This window comes from Phoca vitulina, unplaced genomic scaffold (genome assembly GCF_004348235.1).
Source record: "Phoca vitulina isolate PV1807 unplaced genomic scaffold, GSC_HSeal_1.0 scaffold40, whole genome shotgun sequence".
Taxonomy (NCBI): Eukaryota; Metazoa; Chordata; class Mammalia; order Carnivora; family Phocidae; genus Phoca; species Phoca vitulina.
Genome location: NW_022589743.1, coordinates 18,685,124 through 18,707,740, shown reverse-complemented (window position 1 = coordinate 18,707,740; position 22,617 = coordinate 18,685,124). Strand labels below are relative to the sequence as shown.

Here is a 22,617-nt window from a genome sequence, read left to right as displayed (position 1 = left end):
TTTTTCCATCCTGATATTGTAGGAGCTAAGAAGAAGAGTATCTTGTCACAGAAAAGGAACTAAGGAGCAGGAAGGGAGGGAGGATAGGATTTAAAACTACTTTTAAGTAATTTAAAAAATTCTATACACATGATTAGGTTTAAAAAAAAATTCAGCACTGGAAAACATTACCCTCAGAAATTAAGCACATTTTACCTTCTCCAATAAGTAGTTATTGATATGTCCACCAATAGGATCTCCCTTGAAATCAAAGTTGATATCCATATATTTTCCAAACCTACTTGAGTTGTCGTTACGGTTGGTTTTGGCATTTCCGAAAGCTTCCAAGACACAGTTGGACTTAAGCAACATATTCTTCACTCTTTGGCACAGATAAATGAAAGTCATTATAAAAAGTTTAGAGGCTGGGCCTTTTAGAAAAATCAGGTTTTGTTAAAGCACATCCAAACATTTATACAAAGATGCTGACTGCAGCATTGTTTGCAATATTAAAACAAACCCTAAATGTCCACTAGTAGGGCTGGATAAAAAACTTTTTTTCCTAGTATACGATGCATTGACAGAGAAAGAGGTCCAGAATAAACTAATGAATGAGAAATTAGGTTGCAAAATAACATGTGTTGCAGGGTCTTTGTGTGTCTGTGCATGTGTCCACGTGAGTGTGTGTGGGCAGGCACATAGGTCAGTCACTACTTAAAAATCGGGAAAGGCTAGTACATTTCACTATAGGGACCTAGCTTGACAGGGTATGTACAGTGGGATTTCGGGGGACTTCCACCTTGGACAAAATGCTGTAATGTTTAGTTTTTAAGTGAACATGTTTTATTGACAAAGAAAAATCTTAAAAAGATGTGTTCTGAAAAGAAAGAATGGGTGACACATTCATTCCTTACTCAATGAATGCTAACTTTCTATAGCACAGTCTCTCCCAATGGATACTTTTTAACTTTATGCTTGTCCTTAAGTCTTTGTTTTTATTTCCCTGGCAAAACTCCTCTAGCATGGCCACACCTGCAGGAATCACACTGGCCACTGAAATAAACTAATGTAGCAGATCCTCTATGACTCTAAGTCACCCCATAACCCTGCCAGCTTCTCTCCTCTCACATGAAAGTATACTTTTGAAATGTGGGGAGGGGGGATTGCATGCTTATGGTAAACAAAGGCGACCATCTTTAAAACTACAGTAAGATATGCCCATGAAACACTAGTCAATGTACACATGCCTATACCAACTGGCTTTAGAAATAAAAGTTAGTTCTCCCGAGCTTCTACAGAAATTCAGATAACTGACTCATATTTGTGTCTTCATCATAGGAGATTGCAAATTCAGAATCAGAAGTGGGGATGTGTCACAGTCAAGAAAAAGGCCTCTTTGACCTCCAGCCCAGTTATGTAGAAATGAGGAAAGCCCTGGAAGGGTAAGTCTAGTCTACACCGCCTTCTTTCGTACCAACCCTGCATCCTTTCTTTTCTAGTCATAAACTGAAGGCTGAGATGTGCATGCGGAGGGGACTCTTCAGAAAACAAATACTGAGCTTCACACTAGCAACTCTGAAAATCTTTTTTTCTCTCAAAAAGTGCACACCATAGAAGAAAGTTAAGTCATGTTACTTTATCGCCACATTTCTTTCTTAAAACAAAAACAAAAACAAAAAAACCCCCATCCATTTGTTCCTTACAAATGGATTAAGAAAATACTACATGGCGCTCGGTGCTAAAAGCCGGGTCCCGCAGACAGAGCCCAGTAGCCTGCATCCTTGTCATACGCTGACAGCAGCCTGGCATGAAACTTAGAAAGAAAAAGGAATCATTCTTAGTGCTTCTGATATCAGGGGTTTGGGCTGTGATAATGCAATTCAGGGAAGGCATGGATCTGCGTCCCGGAGCCCCCTTTCCCTCCGGGAACCCAGGGCTCCTCAGAAGACAGCATAACAAAGACAACTTGAACAATGACATCTGCCCACGGGAAGACCTTAGCTGAGCACGTGTGACACCGAAGGCAGCAGTTACAGGTGGAGTGGGGAAACTTCCAGCTCTTGCAGCATTACCTCGTTTCCTATTTAGGTAAAGCTTACCAAGCAGTATTTCTCTACGAAGAAGCGAATATAGAAATAGGGTGACACAGATCAAAGGGCAGAGATAGTATTTAATCATCAACAAATGCTGGCTCCGTATCCGAGCTTCGGCCCCGGCAAGTGTGTGCAGAAAGTGAAGCCCCAAAGAGAGCATCTCCCCATCTTCGTACCGCCCTTACCTCTCCACCTCGGCTCTCTGGCTGGGGTTGGTGATGGCCGCGATGTACTGCATAATGTACTTACTGGCTTCCGTCTTACCCGCACCACTCTCCCCTGCGGGAAAAGTTGTGCAAGGCTTAACGCTGTCACTGGAACCAACAGTAAGCTGACTTGTAACAGAATAGTTGCAAATTTTGATGTTATTTACTTAAAATTATTTGTTACATCGCTTTTTTTTTTTTATGAGTTATTTCCTCCCGTCTTGATACAGTCTAGGTTCTAACAGCTCTGAAAATGCTGAGAAAAAAATAAGACTATTATAGAAGTAAAATAACAGATTACAAGTTAAGATGTACTAAGTAGAAAATATCAAGGGATAAAATGGGGTAAATGAATTCCTGAGACCAGAGTCTTGGTGCTTGGCAGTGACTTTTAAGCACAGCAGAAACAAAACAAGCTAGTGACTCAAACACTGGCCATGGCTAAGTTCATATAACTTTCTTTTTTTTTTAAGATTTTATTTATTTATTTGACAGAGAGAGGCACAGCAAGAGAGGGAGCACAAGCAGGGAGGGGGAGAGGGAGAAGCAGGCTTTCCGCTGAGCAGGGAGCCCAACGCAGCGTTCGATCCCGGGACCCTGGGACCATGACCTGAGCCGAAGGCAGACACTTAATGACTGAGCCACCCAGGCGCCCCAGTTCATATAACCTTATGCTCTACAGCAAATTTCTTTTCATCTTAACAAGGATGAAATATTCCTTCCAAAAATTAAAGTCAGAGCAATTTTAGTGAAAATAAAACCAAACCAAACAGCAAGCTCCAGACATGGCGTCACAGGAAAAGCAGGACAACTGGTATAAGGTGAGCAGAAGGGATCAGTTTAGAACAAGCTACCCCAATTTTTAAGTGTGTATGCCTTCTGACCCCCAAATTCCACTTGTAGAAATTTATACTACAGAAATAGTAAAAATACTAATGGGATCAAATAATTATTATTATAATCTTTAAAGACTTAAGGAGTATTTCTGCAGACTATACTGTGTGTCACAGCTGAACCCTGCAAATAACATGCCTGTCAGTAGAGGACTGGGCAGATAAAGGATTCAACTATTCAATGGAATATTGCACAGGTGTTAGACAGTCCCCCACTTCTATAGGCATGCTACTGAAAAGATGTCACTCTGCGGGGCACCTGGGTGGCTCAGTCGGTTAAGCGTCTGCCTTCGGCTCAGGTCATGATCTCAGGGTCCTGGGATTGAGCCCTGCATCGGGCTCCCTGCTCAGCAGGGAGTCTGCTTCTCCCTCTCCCTCTGCCTCTCCCCTGGCTTGTGCGCTCTCTCTCAAACAAATAAAATCTTTAAAAAAAAAAAAAAAAAGAAAGAAAGAAAAGATGTCCACTCCATAGTGTTAAACAGAAAAACAAGTTACATAATAGCAGTTATAACATAATTCTGTAACAGTTACACATTTATAATATAATTTAATATGCATGTATGACTATATGTGTTATACACACAGAAAAATGTATAAAAAGGATAAACACTAAATTCACAGCTGTTACTGCTGGAGTTTTGGGGGTAACAAGGTATTCAAAGGGGAGAGACTTTTTGCTTTTACTTTGTATGCTTAAATGATTGATTACTCCCTCCCTCCTTTTATAATCAGGTAGTATTGCTTTCATAATTGAATATAATGTAGTCCTAGAATATGATTCTCCAATACTAAGTTATTATAACTCCTCTGACCCTTAATATTCTCATCTATAAAGTAGAAACACAACTGTCTTAGCACTCAGAATTGTTTTGATAACCAAAATGGAATAAGGGTCATAAAAGCAGTTTTACAAGTATAAAGCCCCTAATGCAGATGTGAGGTATTATTAGCACCAAAATACATTCCCACAGTGTGGGAGAGGCCATCCGGGGCCAGCAGGCAGATACTTTCCCTATCCCCAATTCACACTACATGAGATTCTGCGAAGAGCTCAGCTCCAGCTCCCAGGCACACAGGGTCTATCACCTGTCTCCCTGCTCCGTAGGCTTTGAAGCTCCAGCCTCCAGCTGGGACAGCCCATTTCTGGTCCCCATGCCTGGATGGCCCGTGACACTAACTCCCACTTGCCAATCTGACTTTGAGTTGTACCTCAGGATTTCATTTTCTTCCTTTCATTCTGCTGTTATTTAAAATAACCTTTGTGGGGCACCTGGGTGGCTCAGTCGGTTGAGCGTCTGCCTTTGGCTCAGGTCATGATCTCAGGGTCCTGGGATCGAGCCCCACATACGGCTCTCTGCTCAGCGGTGAGTCTGCTTCTCCTTCTGCCTGCCTCTCTCCCTCTCCTTCTCTGACAGATAAATAAATAAAAATCTTTTAAAAAAAATAACCTTCGTTACATTTTATCCAGTACTTTTATGTCCTTGAGATGGGAGGAAGAATCTTTCATGATCAGAAGTCCATCCACACGTAACATGGATTTATAAATGAACCAAGACCAGACATCCGTCAGAAATGATCTGGTGTTCACTGAAAATTTTTTTCTCCTATAAAACTGCTTATGTTTCTAACTTCAAAAAAAAAAAAAAAAAAGATCTATTCAACAGTTTGGATCCTTGAGTACCTAATAAGTTAAATGCATTTTGACCTTGAAAGTACAGGGGATCCCCTCTGAATACCTGATATCACAATACAAGTGTCTTTTGAGCGCCTCTTCATAGCTTTGTAAGCAGCATCAGCAATTGCAAAAAGATGAGGAGGTCTCTCATACAGCTCACGTCCTTTATACTGCTCGATTGTGTCTCTCCCATAGATGTTCAAAGACTTGTAAGGATTCACAGAAACAACAACTTCTCCAATGAATGTGTAGATGCGCCCTTTTTCAAATCTGTACAGAAGCAAAAGAAACAGAAGAGTAGCTGTGGTTACATAGAAATGCTCTCTTTCCTAAGAGTCTCATTTCTAAGAAGATCCAAGTGTCCCAGGAACAGTTTCTGAACTGACATTTCATTGATTCTGAATTTAATTTTAGAGACAATGCTTACGGTTGTGCCCCTTTAGATGCTGCTGGTAGAAAAGACCAGTAGGAGTTAAAAGCCAAGAAAGAAGAAAGAATGTAATTTGGGGGAGGCTGGATATTCCCTATTTCCAAATACAAAAGGACCAGAAGGGGCTCTACACTAAGAGCTCTACTAAGAAAAGAAATAGAAGTTAAAGCAGGTCTTGTAAACTACTTAGCCAGATTTGCAATTATAAAGACAACTGTCCCAATACATTTCTTTTGTTCTCCCTCTTGAAACCACACTAAAATGTCAGTAAAGTAGTAAGAACACTAAAATTCATAACAGAGAGAATGGTAGAGGAGATGCTTTTGGCACACATCAAGTTCATTATTTTAAACGATTGCCTAAAATTTCACGGTATAGATTATCATTCTTCATTCAATCATGCCCCTTCCTTCCTGCTATTATCAATAATACTGTAGAAAATACTCCTGACACATAATCTTACAAATCAATGCTTTCATTTCTGTGGGAAAGCTGGTTGAAAGGTATGTGTATTTTTAAAAGTATTTATAATATGATCGCACCTTTTTACCATAAAACGCTAGCATGCTGCCCCATAGATGATTTGGCTGTCTAACTGCACAAAGATATATTTGACAAATGATTACACAAGCATGGAAAAATATGGAAGACCACTTGTTATGTTTTATGTACCCTTTTATACATACAACAGGGTGATGAGGAGGAAGGCCATGTGGGTGGATGGAAGGAAGCCACAGGAACAAAGAAAAAAAAAAAACAAACCACCACAACCTGGCATATATGATATGACTGCAACTGCACAAAATTATGTGTCTATATTTACAAAGAAAAAATTTAAATATAAAACTTAAAAAACCCGTATCTATTCACCCTATATATATTAACTGACATATAGACATCCATCAACCAGGCCAACACCCAAATGGAGGTTTCTACACAAGCTGTTGCCAACACACGCCCCCTGCTGAAAGGCACAGGTAGACACAGTTTGTATCCGAGAATGAAGGGAGTGCCGAGACGGGCAAAATGCTCATCCACAGACAGCAACCGTGCCTTGAAGCACTCTTGCTTAGGACTAGTGCAGCAGGGCAAGAACCTTCAACTTCCTTCACAATGGAATGAAGGCTGTTGGCTATAATTAGGAGTAGAAACAAGCAGATGCTGATAATGTCAACAATAAATTAAAGCCAAGATTTTTATTAATTAGTGTATATTTAAATAAAAGCTATTAATAACCACTTTAAGGTTGTCTTGTGCATTTTTCTACTATGGTTTTCCTATGAATCCCCCCTCATTGTTGGACACAGAGTTTATATGGTGGTTAAAAGCCTGGACTCTGGGGTCCTCTACATCTGGGTCTGAATGCTCACACTGCAAATATAATAGCTGTGAGACTTTGTGAAAGCTACCTCACCTCCATGTGTTTCAGATTCATCTGTAAAATGGAGATAATTATATCCCTCTCTCCCTCTGGCATTGAGTAAGTACTTAAAAAAAAAGGGCAATTAATCTTAAGCTTCCAATTATGCTCTGCATGAAAAATATTTTTAATAAACGCTTTTAATGTATGGTGATTAACATAACAATAAAAATTAAAAAAACACAATTTAAAAAAACGCTTTTATTTTATATTAACATTGCTACTTAAATCACAGCAATCCCTACACATGAGGAATTAATTCAATGATCATAATCTGATTCCCTGACTCAGCTGTTAATCAACGAACAAGTCAAAAGCAAAATGTCCACATAACTCATGTTCAAACACCCACAAAAATAATAAAAAGCTAAGGTTCACTACCCAAGCCTTTCTGGCTTAACCTGCAAATTTGCAGGACACGCTCAACAGCTGTCTTCAAGGATAAGAATTAAAAGGACATGATTCTTTAGTTTTAGAAACAATGTCCAACCAGGAAAAAAAATAAAGAAGGATGTTAGGAAAAAAAAAGATTACCTCACAAGTCTGGAACTCTGTGAACTAAGACACAGCAAATAGCATCTGAGATCAGAATGCTGGTCTAAGACTCCAGGTCTGCCTAATGATGAAATTCCATTTTATTTCAAATAGAATATTTTGCTTATCAAAACTTCTAGACATCATGTTTGTAAAACACAATGAAAATACATGTATAAAACATTAAATCCAAAACTCTTAGTGTGAAGATAGTGGCAAAGGGTCAACAAAATATAGTATTAAATACAATACTTCGGTAATTTATAAAATGTTAGAAACTTGTTTGAAACTCTGGTTATCACAGACGAAGCTTTCAATTTGGTTAAGGCTTAAAATCACCGCGAGATGGCGCCAGTATACACTTTAACACCAATGCAGTATTCCAGTTTGCTCTTGGAAAGCCTTGGGTTAAGAAGTTAGCACTCAGGTAATGTAGTCACCTGCTTGGTATGCCGCTGTAAGGAACTACTGTTAATTATTCTCAAGGATAAATAGGGTGATGCCATCTCTTACAAAAGACCAAGGAAGGCATTTTTATGCCTTCTTTGTGAAAAGCTTTTATGACAAACTTTTATAATGCATTCTTCAAACATTTATTCAATATCTATTATGTGCCGGACACCAGGCCTGACTCTGGGAATTAAAAAATGAATAAAGAGCAGGGAAGTATTGCAAATAAATAATAATATGACAGGTAAGATAATAAAGGCATGCACTGTGTTGGCAAAGATGATCACAACACACCCCTTCCCAAGAGGAACCTAAAGAGTACGCAAAGTCCAGAGCAAAGCCCACGAGGCCTTTTGTGCCCTGTCCTCCATATTTCCTTTCACTTGGCTCTCCTAACTACCCACGACACATAGACCTATCAAACCCTCCCTATTCCCCCTCTCTGTCTCAGTCACTCCTGCTGTTGTATTAATGAGCTACTTAGAGTACCCAAGGTTTGTTACAGTTCATGGTTTGGCCATGGGGTTTATTCTGCCTACAATACCCTCTCCCCACCTTGTCTCTTCTTCACCCATCTGCTCAGCCCATTCTCACTCTTTTCAAAAGCCTAAGCCTTAGCTCCTCCAGGAAGCCACTCTTGATACCCCCATTTCCGACACTGACATTTTGGTCTTCGCTCTGTTTAGATTTGTTTTTTCTTTAGAACTTCCAAAATACTTAAAATAGCTTAACAGCGACTGATTTTTAAAACTGGATTTCTTGGGGCGCCTGGGTGGCTCGGTTGGTTGAGCGTCTGACTCTTGATTTCGGCTCAGGTCATGATCTCAGAGTTGTGAGATCGAGCCCTGCATTGGCTCATGCTAGGTGTGGAGCCTGCTGAGGATTCTCTCTCTCCCTCTGCTCTCCCCCACCCACTGTTCATACACACTCACTCTTTCCCTTTCTTAAAAAAAACCCAAAGAACAACAAAACCTCAATTTCTTTAAGAAGTTTAAAGATAATTACTGAATGGGCCAGGTATTTTCACTGGCTTCTGAATGAAACAAAAAGGTTCTAAAAGTTTTTTTTAAGTTTATTTATTTTTTAAATTTTACTTATTTATTTTACAGAGAGAGCACAAGCAGGGGAAGCAGCAGGCAGAGGGAGAGGGAGAAGCAGGCTCCCTGCCAGACCTAGGGAGCCCCATGCAGGGCTTGATTCCAGGACCCCAGGACCACAACCTGAGCCGAAGGCAGACACTCAGCCGACTGAGCCACCCAGGTGCCCCAAGTTTATTTATTTTTTAGTAATCTCTACATCCAACGTGGGGCTCAAACTCACAACCCCAAGATCAAGAGTCGCCTGTTCTTCTGACTGAGCCAGCCAGGGGCCCCTAAAACATGTTTGAACTAATGAGTAGCCATGGAGAAGATGTAAAGGTAATGCCTTTGGAGGACAACAGTCTTGTACAGGAATTCTGGAACATTTTTTTAAAAAAAATAGTTCCATTAATTTGCACATCATTTATACAAAAGATAAGGTACAACAGGAAGTCGAGATGTTCGGGGCTCCTTCACATCAGTCATGGGCACAACCGTACAGGGAAGTATGACCCTGGGGAGTGGGGGGTGTATACCTCAACTGATCCTACAGATAATGAAGTGCTAGCTGTGGACTAAGGTGAGCTCGACAGGAACTTCGGCGTGAAGGCAGAACCACGTGGCAAGACTGGAAGAACAGGAGGGAGGCTGGCCTTCCTAGAGCAGAAAGCCTATGTCAGGGAATGTAAGGCAACAGCTGGGTAAGTAGGAGGGAGTTGGATTCTACTGCTGTGAAAGGCTCTGAAAGCCAGGCTGGGGAGGTTTAAATTCGACGTGACTGGAAACGAGGAATCAGGAAAGACTTTTCTAGCTAAAGAGGTCAATAAGGCCGAGAATGGCAGTAGAAAGGAGAGAAAGGGAAATGTGAGTTACTTCAAAGGGAAATTGGACAGAATCCGAACACTTACTGTACATGAAGGGCAAAAATATATTTAACTTTGAGCTGGGTGGAGGAGAAGAGGGAATTTACTTCAGACGATGAGATTTCAGAGGTACCCTCAAGGCTTCCAAGGTCGGTTCACCCACTAACAGAATTCAGTGTTGTCCTTGGCTGACTACTTAAACAACATGAAATCAATTACAATCAGGAGGAAAATTCTCTGTGAATAGTATACTAAGTATTCAAGAGAATCTTCATTCATGAGTAAATATTCCTTATTTCATGAGAACGTACGCTTTCAGATAGGAGCTGCTTAATCACATTGATTTGGCCTGTTTTCCTTCCCTCTTCAATGTACATGAAATCCTGAGTTGCTGGGAACATTCATATTGCCCAGGAAACGTGTTCACCGGCACAAGCCATCTCTCCGCCTTCTACTATCTCCTCAAGCAACTCCAGCCTGCTGCCCAAAGCTAGTTCCCAATGACACTGCTGAATCCCCTGGCTGATTCTCTGTCTTCACCTTACTTGGTGTCTCAGCAGCCTTTGATACTGACTCTTGCTTCCTCAACACACTCTTCTCGCGGCTTCTGTGGGGCCACCTTCTCTGAGTTTTCCTCCTCCATCTCCTTTGCTGGCCCCTCCTTTTCTCATGATCTCTAAACACTCAGGTTTTCTAGGGTTGGATCCTGGATCAACTTCAAATACCACCTAAGGGACTCCGATTTAAGGAGGATAGAGTATGGTTATCTTGGCCCGATTGCACCCTCTGAAAATCATCAAGAACAACAAAACAAACAAAGCCAGAAAACATTACCTACTAGGAAACAAAAACCCAGCCACGACTCTGACACATGATCTATGAAGGATGGTTGGAAGTGCCATGAGAAGTCGACATAGTTGAGGGAGGTCGCTAAGAGAGAAGAAGCACCTTTACAAACGCCAGGCCCTGGAGCAGAATTCTCCAGAAGTAGACCGTTCAATGTTACAGGAAAAAAGTAGGCAAAGAAACTGACAGACAAAGGGCAGATCAAGAATACCCACGAAAAATAAGTATGTCATGAAGGAGAAAAATTATGGTAAAATATTTCTGCACGAAAGCAAAGAACGTAAAGAAAATATATCCCATTAAACCAAGAGATCAAAGAAAACACCATTTAAAAATAGAGAAATCATGTTTCAAACCATTTTTTGGAAAAGGAGACGGGAAACCAGAAGAGCTCAAGGAAACAGAAGAGGAGAAAACCTCACAGAAATGAAGGCTACACTAACAGACAGGAGAATGGGCATGGACACTGCCAGACACAGGGGCGAGAAGAAAAGGCGGAGAAAAGTGAGCAAAACAACGTGGAAAAACAAAGTTGAGGCAGAAAGAAGGAAAGTACAGAAGAGGGAGATAACGGAGATCACATGACAGGTGTTCCTGAAGACTTTGGTATGATAATGGTGAGCTTTCAAAACAGCCAACAAAGATGCCAATAATGTATGTCAATAGACAGTGTTAGAAAACAGACCGGGCCCCTGGAAAAACAAAGACCATAGATCATTAGCACCATGGCTTGAACTGTGGCCTCCCCTCAGAAAAGATACGTTGAAGTCCTAATCCCTGGTACCCGTGAAAGTGTCCTTATTTAGAAACAGGGCTTTGCAGATGGAATCAAGATGAAGTCATCAGAGTGGGCCCAAATCCAACATGACTGGGTTATGAGAAGAGGAAAGCGCCATGTGATGACACAGGCAGAGAGATGCAAGCCAAGGCCACTCCCAGAAGCTGGGAAGAGGCAAGGAAGGATGTCTCTCCTATCGGTTTCAGACACAGCATGGCCCTTGACTTGGGACTTCTAGCCTTCAGAACTGTGAGATAAGAAGTGTCTCATCTTTTAAGCCACTCGGTTTGTGGTATTTTGTTACAGCAACTCTAGGAAACGAATACAACTAGTTGTACCGAAATAAATTCCATGAAAATGGCCCGATTTCACTTACATTTAAAGAAATGCAAATCAAACCAACAATAGGGCACAATTTCCTCCAGGTCGAGAATGTAGATAGTGAACAGCGTCAGCAAGAATACGAGGTCACAGGTGTCTTCCCTGTCGCAGGTATCATCTCCATTGGCATGACTTCCTTTTAATCCATTCTCCATAAAATATAAATCTAAATGCTCATTCCTATCCTTAAATCTTTTCAGTGGGAAGCCTTAATGTGAGGCCAATCTGACATCCAGATGTTGGCTTATCTCATGCCAACTACTCCTGATGACTGTGCTCTGGCCAAGAATAAAACAAGATCTGTCCCCACCTAAACTGCCCTGTCCACCAGCATCCCACGCTTGTTCCCTCTATGGTAGTTACCACAAGAAGTTTCTTGTTTGTTTTCTGTCTGTCTCCAGAGGAGTACAGACCATATTTACCTTGTTCATTGCTTTATCTTCAGCATGCAATATAGTACCTGGAACTTATAGGAGCTGGTTAAATATTTGAGGAATCAAAAAAATGAAGGGATGAAGGAATGAGTCCCCTTAGCCCACCTCCGTTCTCTCAGCAAATGGTTTGCATCCCATTTATGGAGAAAATTCAGGCCATCGAGTGTGTAAGACTTTAAATCACCTACCATCATTACCATTTAAAAAAAGATTTATGTACTTAATCTCACTTTTCTTATTTCCTTATGAGTCAAGCATGGGAGGTGGGGAGATTAAGTACAGCACGGTATCACCTAGTTTTTAATGGGCCATATCCAATGTTCTACCAGAAAAGAACCTTTCCTTTCACATGGGCAGCTTCGCGTAATCTAGATACAAATAGTAACTTATATTCCAGGAAAATGTAATTAAAATAGAATCTACTCTGACTCACCCTCCGAGACAGGTTTTTCACTGTTAGGGAAGGAAGCTGCAAAGTGTTGGGAGGGTTGACTTGGAACTGGAGGTATCAGTTTGAACTTGGCGTATGTGGTGGGGCATAGGGAAGGGAAAGGGAGAGAGAGATATATGTGCACACATTTCCTAGCTCTGTCTTCTGAGGGAGCTTAGAAGCAATGACACCCGGATGTTGGCTTGTATTCTTAACTAAAAAGACCCAGGGTCCCGTGGAGAAAAACTGATTCTGGAGCTGGGGCAGGGGAAGTATAGGATGAGTCTGGAATACCTTGTTGAGCCAGAAAGTAGGGAAGTACTCAGAGAATGACAGGGACTTGTCAAAAGAAACAGGAACCAAAGTGAATGGGCTCCCACTGGCCAAATCTGGAACCACATGAGCACTGAAATAAGTAACATCGGCAACATCATAATCCCCCGAATAAAATAAGAATCTGTGAGTCCACACTGATATAAAATAGAAGTGAACTGGAGAAGGAAAAGCTCTTCCTTAGAGCAGAACGACAATTAAGAAATACAGAAGTAATGATGTTAGAAAATGATCCGTGCATGAGAAAACCAGTAGTTGAAAGTGTGATGAGGAACGGGGTATTTACATAGCCGCAAAGTATCTCCCCGCAAATTACTTAGCAATTACAAAGGGAAAGACAACTAATTTTACAGGAGAGAAACGCTGTGACCACCTAAACCAGGTGCTCAAAGTTACTGTCACCACTGCTGATGCAAACTGACATGTGTGCCTATATCGTTAATTTTATGTGAGGCGCCCAGACATTCGGTCAAACAGTATCTTGGGGTGTCTGTGCGGGCGTTGCTGGATGACAGTAACATTAGAATCAGTGGACTGAGCAGAGCAGAGTGCCCTCCCCAGTGTGGGTGGGCCTCATCCAATCCAGAAGGCCTGATTAGAATAAAAGGGTGACTCAGAAACAATGCTTTGTCTCTCAGCCTCACTGTCTCTGAGCTGGGACACAGGTCTTCTCCTGCCCTCATATCCAGGCTCAGACTAGAACTTGCACCACTGGCTCTCCTGGGACTCCAGCCTGCCAGCTGCAGCGTTGGCACTTCTCAGCCTCCATAACTGTGTGGGCCAAAAAAATCTCTCTATATGTGTGTATATAGACACACACGTATCCTACTGGTTCTTTATCTCTGGAGCTGGACTAATACAGATTTTGTACCAAGAGTGGTTGTAGAGGGACAGAATCTTAAGAATGAGGTTTCTGAGTTAGTTCAGGAGTTTCGGGAACTGGCTCTCTGATCAGATTTTTTAAAAAAGGTTTATTTATTTAAGAGAAAGAGAGAGAGAGAGCATGAGCAGGAGGGGCAGAGGGAGAGGGAGAGTGAATCTCAAGCAGACTCCACACTGAGTGTGGAGCTTGAGGTGGGGCTCGATCCCAGGACCCTGAGATCGTGACCTGAGCTGAAATCAAAGTTGGATGCTTAACCAACTGACCCACCTAGGCACCCCAGGTTTTTATTTTGAATAGGCAATACAGGCTCTTAGTAAAAGATTCAGAAGATATAAATGATTAGATAGTGGAAAGTGCTTCTCATTTTTCCCATTTTCCCACAGTCTCCCCTGCCAGAGGCAGCCACTGCTACTAGATTTCTGTAAATTTTTCTAGAAAGAGGTTATGCATACACACACATATACATACAGTCTTTTTTACATGAATGACTTTTTTTTCTCTAATTAAAATATGTATCTTGGTGATAGTTTCATGTAAGTAAATAGAGAAAAGCCTCATTTTTTATGCCTGCATAGTATTTCATTTCATGGATGAATATACAATAACATACTTAACTAGTCCCTATTGGACTTTTAGGCTGTTACTAATCTTTTCTACTATGAACAATGCAACTGTAAATACAATGGCATCTATTTCTTTGTGCATATGTGTACATATTCCTGTAGAACACATTTCTAGAACTGAAGTTGCCAGGTCAAAGGATACGTACAATTTAAATTTGTAAATTTTTGCCAAATTCTTCTCAAGAGAGGCTGCTGTAGCAATTCGTACTTCCACCTACGGTTTGTTTGCTGGGTGTGGATTTTTAAACCAACGACGCTGCCCCATATCAGAAGGACAGCTTATAATGCAGTTTTAATTTCAAAGTACACCAAACTTTGACCCTTTTCTTTATTGATGTACCAAACTTATGCAATGCTCATTAGCTTACTGCCAACTTTCAATATGTTCAGGTCACCTTCCCCAGTTCTTAGATGAGAATTTCTCCCAAGGGTGAAGACATCTTACTGCAGCTTCTCCTGGCAAAATCATGGTCTCCACATGATGGAATCAATTCATCTACTCCCCTTTGTGAGACTGCACGTTCCTGAAGTGGGCAGTGACTATTTGTTAGAGAGATTATGAGTGTGAGAGCCACACAGCCCTGGAGCCCTAGGTTTGAATCCTGGCTCTGCTAGTTACTGATTGTGTGTGTTCATAAACATCTGAGTAACTAATAAGTGCCTTGTGCCAGGCACTGTGCCAAGAGCCTGAGTTACAAAGAATAAGGATGGTATTATTGTACCAAAGACAGAGACAATGCCATGTTAGTACACACAATGACAGAGGATTTAAAAATGACATATTTTTTTAATTTTTAATTTTTATTTTTCTTAAAGACTTTTTATTCATGAGAAAGCAAGAGCAAGCATGAATTGGGGGGAGGGGCAGAGGGAGAAGCAGACTCCCCTCAGAGCAGGGAGTCCAACGTGGGGCTCGACCCAGGATCCCAAGATCCTGACCTGAGCCAAAGGCAGATGCTTAAATGACAGAGCCACCTAGGTGCCCCTAAAAATGACACATTTAAAAAAAAATTGTCATTTCCCTCTGGCTCCCATTCTCTTTCTCTCTTGCTCACATGTGCGCGTGCATGCATATGCATGCGCCATCCCCCCATCATATTGCTTCGGAAAAGATTTAGGGCAATAACAAAGATAGAAAGGATGCTATGGAAGCTCAGAAACAGGATACCTAACCCAGTTTTAGGAGCAGGAGGGTTCAAAGAAGACATCCGAAAATTAAATTTCTTGACACCTGAATTATTTATGTGATCACACCCTCTCCATAGATAGATCTAGGCACTTCCTGACTTACACTGCCTTAAGAGCACCTAGAAGAGGATGCTTTATTTGGCCTTTTTATTAACATACCGAAGCCTCCAAAGAGAACATTTGAGGAGACCAGAGCCTACCAGCGTAGCAGAGTAACACTGGCACCTAGCTCCCAGGAGTGTTCCACAGGATGAGACGCTCCGCTCATGGGAACAACTCGCACACTGCTGGCACGCGGTGAGCGTACGATGACGTGAAGTCCTCTTTTATTATGAGCAATACCGCCAGCCGTCCGAACGGCAGGACACGGCTTTCCTCCTCTTGGGTCCCCTTGTCCTGTGCACCACATCTGCGCTGTGCTGGGTCTACCCTCACAGTGACGGTCACTTCTGTTAGCCTACTGGATCACCATCCAGCTTGGTGTCGTGTCCAGAAGGGATCCTCCTAGTAGTTCACAGGGACCCTCTGAAGTCAGAAAACCTTCCACAGCAATTGTCAGGCTTTCCACAGGACACAGGAAACTCATGAGGGCCCCTGGCAGTGGTCTGACCGGCTCCCTGCGTTCATCTCTCGGTTTTCTTTTCCAGAGCCACCTCTCCTCACGTGAGCAGCACAAAGGGTAGTTAACCAGCAAGTGTGGTCAGGAGATGCCTGGCTGAATTATTTTACCTTTTTCTTTCTTTCCTTTTTTTTTTCATTGCAAGATGAATTTGATATATACATTTTTAGAGAATGCCTGCTTTTTCAAAACACATTTCTATTATATAGTAAGACATGCCTTGTAGAGAAACATTAACTTTAAAAGTTCTTATTGCTGTCTTCGGTTTTATTTGCAGTCACTTGTTCATTCATGCTGTTCAATTATCAGCACCCACGTTCCAAGCAGGCAGACCCGTCTCCCCCCTAATTCAGGGTAATGAGAAGGACAGACACTGAACGGGCTCCAGGAAGAGGCAATAGAATGTGCAGTGCACAGGTGGAGGGAGGGATGAGGGCAGGACACAGGACTACACCACAGCAAGAACAGCAAGAGGAGCGTGAGGGCTGCGCGGGGAGAGGCGGGTGTGCGAGGCGTGCAGTGTCACGGGGTCTTGCACGTTATCTCAAGGGCAGAGTTTAAGTGCTCACCCCATCGGCCTTTTGCAAGCCCCCGTGACTGCAGGCTGCAGAGGACAGAGTGCCTGGCAGGGGAGCAGTGAGGAGGCCACCGCCTGGGTCCTGGGAAGGGCCCGCTGAGGCTCTGGCTGGGGTGGAGCAGTGGGGAGGTAGAGCAGGGACAGGCTTTGAGAGCAGAAGCGGCACTGATTGGATAGGGTGACTTCCCGGATGTGAGATGTGGGAAAGACGGAGGGGTCAAGCTGACCACAGTGCTGCTTATTATATGGAGCTGGGACAGGAGGGGAAGAGCACAATTTCGGGAGGTGATGGTGAGCCACATAGGCTGTGTTGGGTCTGAGATTCCTGAGGGAGAGCCAAGGAAAATGCTGCTTACTCTTCTTTCTCTCCTAAGATAACTACGCCTGACCCTTTGGACACAAAGGAAACAATGCGCAGGATGGCAGACACAGAGTACCCAGAGCACAGGGAGGGCGGCCAGAAATCCTACCTGTCACCAAGGGCACATGCTATGGGGGGGGGGGGGAACCTGCTCTGTGGCCCAGAAAGAGACAAGAGATATCCGGGTTTTATTTTAATTTTTGTATTACCTGAATTTGATCATGTCAAGTGACTCAGCAATTCTACCTTGCTGGTATAAGGAAATAGCAGAAACAAACACAACACTGTCCCCTCCGAAAGGCTATCTACTGAGGTCCCAAGCAATGTGGTTAAGACAATACTACTACCAATACGATGGCTCCTTCTCAGTATATGGTCTAAATTCTTGACCATAAAAGACATTTTTCACCAAAGACCACTGTTCATTCCCCCAGCAAAAGGAAACAACATTTTATAGTATATCTCAATGAAAACATGGTAAGTGGCGAGGATATAAAAAATAATCTGTCAGACACGGCATAGCAAATCATGCCCACAAATACAGCAGCTGGGCTGACATCTGGGAATGGACTGCTTTTCAGTTTTTGTTCATTTGTCTTCTGCGGGGTGTCTGAAAAGGATTCAACATGAGACTCTGTCAGTGTGGTGAGAAGGATGTTGGTCACTCACAGGGTGCTCAGTCAACCGGTCACTTTGACAGCAGAGTCTCTACAAGGGCTGATGTCAGGACATGCCCATGCTGGGCAGAGAGTCACAGTTAGGTGAGGACACCCGTAACTTCACACTGTTGAGAATGAATCTTGAAATGGCTTCGTTTTGTCCTTGCAAGGAAAGTTGTTCTTTTCCTGAGATCAAAAAAGGTTTATAAGCTTACCAAACCCACACCAGGGAAAGCAAATTATCTGTCTTGGTTTCCATTTGCCACCCTATAGCTTTTAAATAGTCTTTTTAATTATTTAATTGACTGATTGATTTAGCTAAAATCCTAATAGAGGAAATATAGAGATTGGTGAACTGGACCACAGTAAAATCACTCTCAGTGACTGTAAGAGTCCTTAGGAACTACAGAGCGTCAGACTAACAGATGGATGTTTAAATACTCATATGCATTTAAAATTAGTAAAACACACACAAACACACACACAATGGAGATGTTAGGTATTTTACAAGGTTAGCATGTGAATAAATCACAAAAGCATTATTTAGTTATGAAATGCTGAGTGTCTAACAATGACAGACACGAAGATCTAGACCAAAATACAAGAATGAAACTTCTCCTATTAATAACACGACACTGTATTTTCTCTTCCAACCTACAAGTGATAAACACAATTTCTCCAACATAAGGCTCAACTTTTATATATATATTCCTTTTCATCCGTTTCACTTAAAAATGATTTCCTATTGGGGCACCTGGCTGGCTGAGTGGGTTAGGCGTCTGACTCCTGATTTCGGGTCATGATCTCACGGTTGTGGGATTGGGCTCTGCATCCGGCTCCTCGCTCAGCATGGAGTCTGCTTGAGATTCTTTCTCCCTTTGCCTCTGCTCATGCTCTTTCTCTCTCTCAAAATAAATATATACAATCTTAAAAAAAAAAAAAAAGATTTCCTATTATATTAGCGATTTGGCTCCCTGGCATGCCTAGGAAAGTGGTTAAGTGCATTCTGCCTTAACCAAGGGGTTAGCCTAGTTATAAATCAGCACTGCTCACGAAAATGAACAAGACCTAGGCCTGAGCCAGACAATCCTTTGGTAGAAATGCACAATTACATGAAGTGATAACAATTATGCATTTTAAATACTACAAACCACTTATACCACAGTACTGAACTCTCTTTTAAAAATAAGTAAGTAAATCATTTCACAGATGTCTGAGGACTGTAACTAAACAGGATGCCTTTAGGATTCTTACCCCATCCTGACCCTTGGATAGGAAGCCTCTTCATCTTACACTATACTTAAATATTTGGCTCTCTGGGTGACAGGAAACCTAACAGGTTCACCCTGTCCCTCTGCCTAATTTAGTAAGTGACAGAAAACCTAATCAGTTGACTAGATCCCTTGTTAAAAACTGTAATTCCTTACGCCAATTTTCCTAACATGTGAAGGTTCTGATATAGTTAAAGCAAGGTTTTCCTAGGTGTTATTGAGACTTGGGGCAACCAGATAGGGAGCTTTAGGGTCCAAGCTGGGCAGTAGCTGCGGCAGGAGACAGAAGAGAAATAAATGGTTAAGTAGTCAAGCAAATGGATTATGTCCATTTTGGCTACTGTGACAACACCTGTTTTCAGTTCAGAAAACAAAGGCACAGTAAACTAATATTTATTGTGCCAAGAACTGCATCAGATGTTTTTCATGTATGTTGCCAATTATAAGTTTATTAAATATTAATAGAAAACTTTCCAAACCTTCTTTTGTTGACATCCCATGTCCAGTTACAGGTGAGAAATTACCACACGTTTAAACCAATCACCTAACCACCATCTCTGCTCCAAGAAATCTCAATTACAAGCACAGCTTTCACTGGCCTGGGAGGGAGATCTATTTCCACTACAGAATGGATGGTGTAAGAACAGGACAACTGGGAAGCTTCCCAGATGCTCCTAAGTTCTGCGTTTGGCCATTGTTTCTGTTGGGTGAACTAAAAGCCACCACAGAACTGAGCAGAGGATTTTAAAACCAGCAAAAAATATTTACTAAATGAATAAATGAATGCATGAATGGCCAGAAACTTTGTCAGCTGGCTCTCCTTGGCTTTGTTAGAAGTCTGTAACACCCAGTAAGGCCACATTTCCTTGAGTAAAGCTTTAAAATTTGCATTATCCTTATGCTTCTTATATTTGGCACTTTCTTTTGGTTTGAGGTTGGAAGCTTTTTTTGTTTTGTTTTGTTTTGTTTTTGGTTTTTCTAAACAACCTTCCCTGTATCTAATGTAGAGGAGGAGTTAACTTCCTTTCGCCTATCAGCATGGCAGAATTTGTGTCATTTAGGTGGCCTTGCTTTAGGACAATGGACAGCAGTCTCAGGGGTAGGAGGAGGTTAAATGAGCACACGTTACTATTCCAATGCTGGGAGTGTCTGGGGGCACACCGAATTTTCATGGTGCTCATCTGGTAATACTGTCACTGCTCTGACACCAGCAGACCCTAAAGAAAGATCAGGAGGGTCAGACAGCATCCCTGAGTGAAATACCAAAAGCTGCTCCCCGGGGCCCCTCAATAATGGCTGTTGGTTCCAGGATGGAGTTGTTATGGTAAGGACAAGGGAGCTGAATTTGGAGGGATTTAAAGAAGATATAAAAGGCAAACAACATCCACTATTACCACTCTGCAAAGGGTTTCCATTGTCACATGACACAGGAGACGTTGCATTTTACAGCTTTATCCCCATATTGTAATCAAGTCTCCTAAGAGACCATGAGCCAGATTTCTTTCAAATTTATTTTTACTTATTCCTAGTACACTGCTGTGGCATCCAGAGGAATTTTTGCTAAGGGAGGAGGGACCTGGAATCATGAACAGGTGAATGATAAAAACCTCCAAATATTAAACAGACTCATATTCAATTATAAAAAATCAACACATTCCAAAGACAAACATGATACAGATATTCTGCTACTCTGCTTTATCCAGTCAGTCCTTCTGCACTCTTGAAAATAACCGAGCGCTGTCTACACTCAGGAATACCAGACATGAGGAAGTGAACTAAGAGAAGAAGAATGTGGTGGCAAAGAAAAGAGTCAAAAACTAAAAACAGATCAAACACATCAGGAAATGGAAAAAACAAATAATTTTCCCTATTTTTTCTTAGTTCCTAAAGCAGAAATTAAATCATTTTTATTGCTAGATCAAACTGAGAAAGGAATTTATGTAGACAGATTGGTTGCCAATTTAAGACAAATATCATCATACTTATTTTTTAAGTGTCACTGCAACCAGGATTGAATTCAGAGCTTCCCAGGATGGTGAGAAAAGCTTTAGCGACCCCCAGAAAGCAGCTGTCCTCCAGCCCAACCTTGCTCAGGAAACCGTTTCCCTAAATGTCTGTTAATATTACATCTCAAAAAGTAAAAGAAAAGCTCAGCTGACTTATCAATAGCATTACTTCCAGAGCTTTACTTAAATTTTAAGTCCCACTGCCCTCTGTGAATAAGGATTGAAACTCAACTATGTGACTGAATAATGAAAAAAAATTAATATTCTGATTTTATAATTTCAGGAAATACTTTGTCTCAAGTTTTTGCTTATAATCCGTCTACTAAGTTTAAAAAGTCAAGGGTTTGGCCAGCGTGGCCAGTGTATTTGGCAGAGCCAGGGCTGAGGATTCAGTTGGCTCAGTCTGTGCACACACGAGGAGCCCAGGGTAAAGATTCTGCTGGTGCAGCCAGGATGTCCGGCAGGGTAGGGGTGGAGGAGGTGGCCCGCATGGTGGGGACATTCAGGAGGACCGAGAACGTAAGTAAAATGATGAGGATGAAGGGAGCCAGGTTTCTCAGAACTGCAGAAGGAACTCACAAATTTTGAAGGAGAAGGCTAAAATAAACCCTGTGGTGTTGGACAGAAATGGGAGATACTGGTATGAAATCATGGTGTTTAAGACAAAGAAACAAAAAGACCTATGTACATTTGTGTGTGTGTCTCCCCCCCTTCACCACCCACCAAACTGTTTTCTGAGAAAGGCTAAAAGCAATGACACACCAGTAGCGACAACTGTATCTACTACCAATCTTGATTTCTTTCTCTTTTTTCTTTTTAAAGATTTTATTTACTTATTTGAAAGAGAGCGAGAGAGAGCATGAGCAGGGAGGAGAGGGAGAAGCAGACTCCCTGCTGAGCAAGGAGCCCGGTGAGGGGCTGGATCCCAGGACCCTGGGATCATAACCTGAGCTGAAGGCATAACCTGAGCTTAACTGACTGAGCCACCCAGGCGCCCCCCAATCTTGATTTCTAAATGCCACACCAAGACTAAACCAATGGTTTTTGGAGAAATGGCCGATTTCATCACTGGGACAGGAAAAACACAAGATGAGCCTGGAATCTTACTGAGCCAGAAAATAAGGAAGTTCTTAAAGACTGACAGGGACATATTGGAAGACACTGCGGCCAGCTGAAAGGGGCTTCCACTGGCCAAATCTAGGCCAAATAGTTTCACTTTATTTGGGAATAGAAGGAGAATGGGTTTTGTGGTTGACTATTTACCTTCGTCCTCTGTTGTGGCTCTGTGGACTACAGCTTTTATCCTGACCGGCCTTCTAGGAGACACACACCAGCGATTAGACCAAAGCATGGGGCTCAATTGGCACAAATCCACCACCACAAATGAACAAACAGCTCGGATCTATTGCTTATTTAAAATATCTAATATGTGGGCGCCTGCACATCAGCAAAATATGTGTACACTTTGCTAATAAGGTCCTTCCTTAGATACAGAGAGGCAATGCCTTTATTTATGCTTTGAATGCGTTCTTATGTCAGGCTACTAAAATTGGATGCAGAAAAAATTGTTTTGGTTATTAATGCATACAAAAATACTTCTTCCAAG

General features: G+C 41.9%; 1 protein-coding gene across 1 annotated transcript in view; it reads right to left on the bottom strand.

The window, feature by feature from the left end:
- MYO1D (myosin ID) overlaps positions 1-22,617 on the bottom strand; it is a 354,208-nt gene that overhangs the window by 257,593 nt on the left and 73,998 nt on the right. The window contains exons 2-4 of the mRNA XM_032429253.1: positions 4,908-5,116; positions 2,258-2,351; positions 196-361 (exon numbers count right to left, since the gene is read on the bottom strand). Coding sequence (XP_032285144.1) covers positions 196-361; positions 2,258-2,351; positions 4,908-5,116 — 469 coding nt within the window. The remainder of the gene's footprint in view (positions 1-195; positions 362-2,257; positions 2,352-4,907; positions 5,117-22,617) is intronic.